This window comes from Trypanosoma cruzi, genomic scaffold (assembly GCF_000209065.1).
Source record: "Trypanosoma cruzi strain CL Brener 1047053516539 genomic scaffold, whole genome shotgun sequence".
Classification (NCBI taxonomy): Eukaryota; Euglenozoa; class Kinetoplastea; order Trypanosomatida; family Trypanosomatidae; genus Trypanosoma; species Trypanosoma cruzi.
The window spans coordinates 82,148-87,581 of record NW_001849474.1 but is presented as its reverse complement, the minus strand read 5'-3'; the positions used below and the strand labels follow the sequence as shown (position 1 = coordinate 87,581).

Below are 5,434 nucleotides of genomic sequence, written 5' to 3'. Positions count from 1 at the left end.
GCATGGCCTCTGCCTTTTCTTTGTTCATCTTAGTCTCTCGGATTCGATGGCGTTGTGCATAGCGCATGCCACAAACTGAAGTGTTTCCTTGATTCTCCGCTTGTCGCCTTTTTCTGGACTTCCCCATGCACTCTCCACGCATGCTATCACTTTACCTTCGAAGGAAAGTGGCAGGTAGAGTGTTCCAGCAATTTCGCGTTGGATGCCAGTAAGCACCGCTTTGCCGAGTGGCGTTGTTTCATCAAGTGTCGAGGCTGTGGCATACACAGGGTCTTTTAGAAGGTTGTCGGTGGGGTCCAGGTAATATACGCGGCACCTAGGTGAATTAAGGCAGTTGCCGAGTTCTTGATTTAGTAATTGAAAAACATCTTTAAGAGGTTTGCCAAAGCCGAAAACATTGTCTATTAGAGATCCCAAATCCGTCGTTGGACCAATTGAAGACGTTTTCGAGGTCCCCAACGACGCAACGGTTTCAGTGAGAAAATCATGTGGCACTCGCAGTAACAGTGAGGCAAATGCCTTTTTTTCTGAGTCAGAAAGTTGCTTGTTGTTGCGTTGGTAGCGTGCCAAGATGGACTCGCTAATGGCGAAGGCTTCGCAAAGGTGGTTCGTTTCTTTCAATAACTCTTGAGTATTGGGAAGCAGGCGTTGTTGAGTAAACATTGGTTGCCAAGTGGCCTGACGCAATGAAGTTAAGGTCTTAAAATGTTAGAAGCTGGAAACAAGTAAAGAGACATAGAGAGATAGAGGGGAAAAAATATACATATATATTTCTATTTATATGCTGTGATGCCAACAACGACAAAACACAAGAGGACTGAGCCCCTCACAATGATTCAATCATGGACAGCAAGAAGCAAAGAAAAAAACGAACAAACAAACAAAAAAAAAAAAAGAGACGTGTCGGTGGGGAGTAGATGAAAACGCGGAACTCCATTGGTGGAATATTCTGTACGACACCTCAAGTCCCACTGGAAAAACAAAACAAAAAAGAACATGGATGCAGATGCAGGCAAATACATTGCAATCAAAGAAGTATACCCACGTTTTATTGAACATAAAGGGTGATTTATGCGCGTTGCAAGAGTACCCCATGAGGGTATAAGTCTAAAAGTCGGTTTTGTATGGTAAAATAAATAAAAAGGAAAGGAGGAAGTGAGGGAGTGAAATAGAATCGTCACCGGAATATAAAGTAGTACAGTAAATACATTTCATCTGCTTTTTTTTTTTTTTTTTCGCTTCTCTCTCTCTCTCTCTCTCTCTTTTTCCCTGAACATCGTTGTTGTTTCTATGGTTTGGGGGTCTTCTTCGCTACCCCTTTTTTAATGGCACGCTCGGGTGCCAAGTAAGTCTCTGTTAATAACGCATTGGCCTTTTCGAGACGGAAACAGCCCGCTCTATCCATAACATCGTCATACACCGATTTCCCGTATCGGGTTTCTGCCAGCAGTGTAGCAATTTCCACGTCACTCATGCGGGAATAAATGAGGTACGTCTTTGGTGGAACATTTACTCCGTCCGGGTGAATGTGGGAGATGTAAGTTCCCTGATCCGTGCTCCGACCCGCATTGGCCCTTTCCAAGTTACGCAGCGCCTTGAAATACAAGCTTTCGCGGAATCGATCGGATTCCATGAGCATCTTATATTGTGTCGCCTCCGGTTCCGGCAGAGATGTCTTGGCGGTGACAAGTCCACGGTACTGCGCAAAAAGCCGCACAATATCAAAGCGTTCTACATCAAAGGTGGCGCAGTGAGACGCGCAGTACCTTTCAAACTGGGGTGCGTCCTCATCCGTGATAGGCCTAAACTTCGCCCGCTCCTCCTCTGTGAGGGCGTCAAATTTTTTCGACAGATTTTCCCACAAATCGCCTGAAACTATCCGGTTGACCGCAAGAACCCGCGAGACGGCTGTGAAAAGGGCCTTCTGCGTCGGAGCCACGCTTCTCAGCATCTCCACAAACGATTCAAAGTAGCGCATTTGCGGAAAATACCAGGCTGCTGGTAACGCTCGCTCCGTCTTCTTATTCTTGTCGCGGAGTGTCTTGGGCACCAGTTTTTCGCGAAGTTTTTTCTTGTGTTCAGATTTAAGTTGTGTCAACGTATTCCTCGCCATGTGGGCGGTAAAGAACTCGTCGCCCGCACGCGCCATTTCTTCGGACCGAAAGAGAAGTCGCATGAGTAAATTAAAGTCATTAAACGACTTTTCATTGTCATGACCCTTAAGAACCCCAATTTCACGCGCGCGTTTGTTGTACGAATGGCGCTCCCCACGAGTGAGTTGCTGCCAGCGTCGCGAAACAACCCGCATGTTCTCATGTCCATGTCGCAGGTTTTTAGCTGTGAGGACCTGCTCCTTCTCCTGTATTTCCTTAGCAAAGAGTGAAAACCCGTTGATGTGATGACGTGCCTGTGCCATTCGGGCACCCTGAAAAGACTGAGCATTGCCGCTAAGAAGGCAGTAACGTCTCATACTTGCGGGAGGGGCGAAGGCACGCTAAACACCTTTTAAATTTGCGTTGTTGTAATGGAAATGATACAAACCATATATATACACATTGTATGTACGTATATATACGTATGCATATGCATATGGTTTGTAATGTACACCAAGAGAAGGAGGGGAAAGAGAACTTTCATAGTGTATCAAAAGCAAGCAGACGTGTAATACCCAAATATTACAAAAGACTTTCATATCCATGTAAAAACAAAACAAAGAAAAAAAAAAAAAAAAGAGAAAAACGGCAGCAGAACCAAAAAACAACAATAACAACAACAAAAAAAAAAAATAAAAAAAAAATAAATAAAGAGAAACATGTGCCAAAAATTCAACAACGACAACAAAGAGAGACATATTTTGAATATGTCACTTCACACGGGCACCATCGTGCAGCCCTAACAGCCACATTAGTGCAAAATGTACACCATACCACAACTGACCACCAAATGATGCCCGCTCAAGAATCATCTCACGACTACGGTACGACCAACGAAGACCCAGCTGACCGCTAAGGGTAGGGAGACTAATCTTCATCCGGTGCCTCACCTGCCCACTGTATGCCTCCTTCTGATAGCTGAAGACATACCACCGAGAGAAACGAGTGTTTATAACAAGAGATGTCACGGTCGTATCGCCACTCGCTTGTTTCCAGCACGATTGATCAAGAATAGAACGCAGAAAAGAATTCAGAAAAAGTGACTCTACGATTAACTTACTATTGTCCCACAGCCAAAATAAGTACGACTCACCGACGTCCTTGCTACTCATTGGATATTCCTTTACCTCATAGAAACAGCTCGGGGCATGCAGCGCCCGCGCAGTCTCCCCCAACGGGCTCTCAAGGAGTGTAACAGAGTTCCAGAAGGTCATGGTAGGGCACGGGTTGGTGCTGCGCAGTGCATTATCATAGCCCACAAGTCCCAAATAGAGAGGAATTCGGTAGCGGGAGATAAAAAAACGCCCCTTTCGGTTACGCAAAGCTAGCGACGCTGCAAAAGCCACCAAAAATGAAAAGTCGGCATATTTGTTGTTGATATCATCTAGACAATGTTCCATAAGTCGCCATTCAACATTTGTCGGGGAGTACAAACGCCGCTGGGCGAGGTAGAGCAGCGTAAAGAAGTCTTTCCGTCGTGCATTTTCCTCCTGAAGAGCGGCCCTACTCACTCCTGGTTGGCTTAATAACATTCACGTGCTAATTAACACATACACACATGTAAGTGTGTTGGTGTTTGTGGTAAAAAAAATAAGAGAAGAGATAAAAAAAAGAATAATAATAATAATAAATAACAATTAATAAACGTGGCAAATAAGATGTACTCAAATAGAAACAGGCTTTTCTTCCGTCGTGTCATGCAATTCAAAAAAAAAAAAAAAAAAAAAAAGAGTGGGAGAGTGGCCTCAGGCCGCCGTGTCCGGAAGTGTCGAAGGGAAAGTTTCAGAGAAACAGACATGCCAGGAAAGCAAGCCGAAAAGTAAAAAGAAAAAAAATCACTCCACAAGTTCTACGACGCCCTGCTGAATTAACGTCTCGGCCTCTTCAAACCCTAATAAAATTTGTTTGCCCTTGTAAAGGCTAATCACCGCCCCGGAGATGGGGGAGACAAACACATGGTCCACTAAGCCACGAACTTCCAACTGCTGCGTCGAAGGAGGACGCCATGTGAAGGCTCTAAGATCTAACGGGACCGCAAAGGATGTCATGTATTCCACCATAACATCATTATATTCCTGCAGAAAAGTTGATTCAAATGGGGTCAAAACACCCGACAAGGCGTTATCTTTCGCCTCCCACCACGCCCGTGTCATCTGCGATTTCCTCCACATCATGTACGCTAGGAGACAACGCTTGTCCCTCAAGTACTTAGCCCGGTAGTACTTCATGGAGCTGGCGTAGAACGGCTGAGACGCATCGGCGTATGGGTTGCGTGAGATGCCTTCAAGATGACGGAAGGAGTCCGATACGCCATCCACGACGGCCTTCACCTTGCGCTCATTAAACGGCACCATCGTGCCTCCACTCACAACGAGCGCCCGCAGCTCATTGATGAGCTCAGCGGAAGGATCCACAACGTCCTCCATTGGCACACAAAGTCCCCCGCCCTTTAAAGCTCAACCAACAAAAAAAACAATAACAAGAAGGAAAGCACAGCGTGGAGAAGACACACACACACGCAAACACAAAAGGAGAGAGGGAGGGTGCATCAACTCCCCGAACACAAAGAGCACCCCACAGTGAAGGGCGGGAAAAACAGTCACAAAAACAAAATTCCTTCGGGTAGACACACACACACACAAAAAAAAAAATTATGCCGCCTCCGCTAAACTTCCCTAAAAAAAAAAAAGAAAAAAAAAGAGCACTGCACAGTTTTTTCATCAGTAACGCAGAGAAGACAAGAAACGGATGAGTCCTAGGGTTCTTTTTAAAACCAAAAGAAAATATATTAGAAAAGAAAAAAAAAAGTGAATTAAAACGCGAGAATAAAACAAATTAGAAATGAAGAAACACAAGAAATCCTATTTGGTTCCCCCACCCGAGCTGTCAATCCTCGAAGTCACATGTGTTCTCAGCACACCCCACCAATTCTACTCGTTTTATTTGTTTCGCTTATTTTGTTTGTTTCCGTTTTTCCAAATTTTGAAACGTGAAAAGTCGGGGAATTTCTTCTTCTTTTTTTTAAAATTAATTTCGTGCAATGTATGAAAAGGAAGCGCACCGGGACAAGGAGCACAGACGCAAACATCAACGCACCGACTTTGGCTTTAGCGAGTGGCTCGGGGCATTCTTGTCACTCCCTGAACGATCATGGTGGGCGTTTTCATACTCCTCGGCAAGAACATCCGCCTTGTCCTTCGGTGGAACGTAATCCTCATTTTCCTTTGGGGGCATCTTTATTGCGTTCCTTTAGTTTTCTGGCTCTTGTTTTTTTTTTTTTT

General features: G+C 44.8%; 5 protein-coding genes across 5 annotated transcripts, besides 7 other annotated features; all 5 read right to left on the bottom strand.

Annotated features, from left to right (window-relative positions):
• Positions 1-5,434: a sequence feature (heterozygous, non-Esmeraldo-like haplotype).
• Tc00.1047053503541.5 (cAMP-specific phosphodiesterase, putative) lies at positions 25-663 on the bottom strand (the record flags this gene model as incomplete). The annotated part of the gene is made up of 1 exon (XM_799118.1): positions 25-663. The coding sequence occupies one exon, from the start codon at positions 661-663 to the stop codon at positions 25-27; it is 639 nt and encodes a 212-aa protein (XP_804211.1).
• Positions 852-893: a microsatellite.
• Positions 1,241-1,271: a microsatellite.
• Tc00.1047053503541.10 (hypothetical protein, conserved) lies at positions 1,289-2,470 on the bottom strand (the record flags this gene model as incomplete). The annotated part of the gene is made up of 1 exon (XM_799114.1): positions 1,289-2,470. The coding sequence occupies one exon, from the start codon at positions 2,468-2,470 to the stop codon at positions 1,289-1,291; it is 1,182 nt and encodes a 393-aa protein (XP_804207.1).
• Positions 2,543-2,591: a microsatellite.
• Positions 2,701-2,811: a sequence feature (A-rich).
• On the bottom strand, positions 2,864-3,685 carry Tc00.1047053503541.20 (hypothetical protein, conserved; the record flags this gene model as incomplete). The annotated part of the gene is made up of 1 exon (XM_799115.1): positions 2,864-3,685. The coding sequence occupies one exon, from the start codon at positions 3,683-3,685 to the stop codon at positions 2,864-2,866; it is 822 nt and encodes a 273-aa protein (XP_804208.1).
• Positions 3,737-3,784: a sequence feature (A-rich).
• Positions 3,860-3,882: a microsatellite.
• Tc00.1047053503541.30 (hypothetical protein, conserved) lies at positions 3,989-4,579 on the bottom strand (the record flags this gene model as incomplete). Its single annotated transcript, XM_799116.1, has 1 exon — positions 3,989-4,579. The coding sequence occupies one exon, from the start codon at positions 4,577-4,579 to the stop codon at positions 3,989-3,991; it is 591 nt and encodes a 196-aa protein (XP_804209.1).
• On the bottom strand, positions 5,241-5,387 carry Tc00.1047053503541.40 (hypothetical protein, conserved; the record flags this gene model as incomplete). The annotated part of the gene is made up of 1 exon (XM_799117.1): positions 5,241-5,387. One exon carries the CDS (start codon positions 5,385-5,387, stop codon positions 5,241-5,243), a length of 147 nt encoding a protein of 48 aa, XP_804210.1.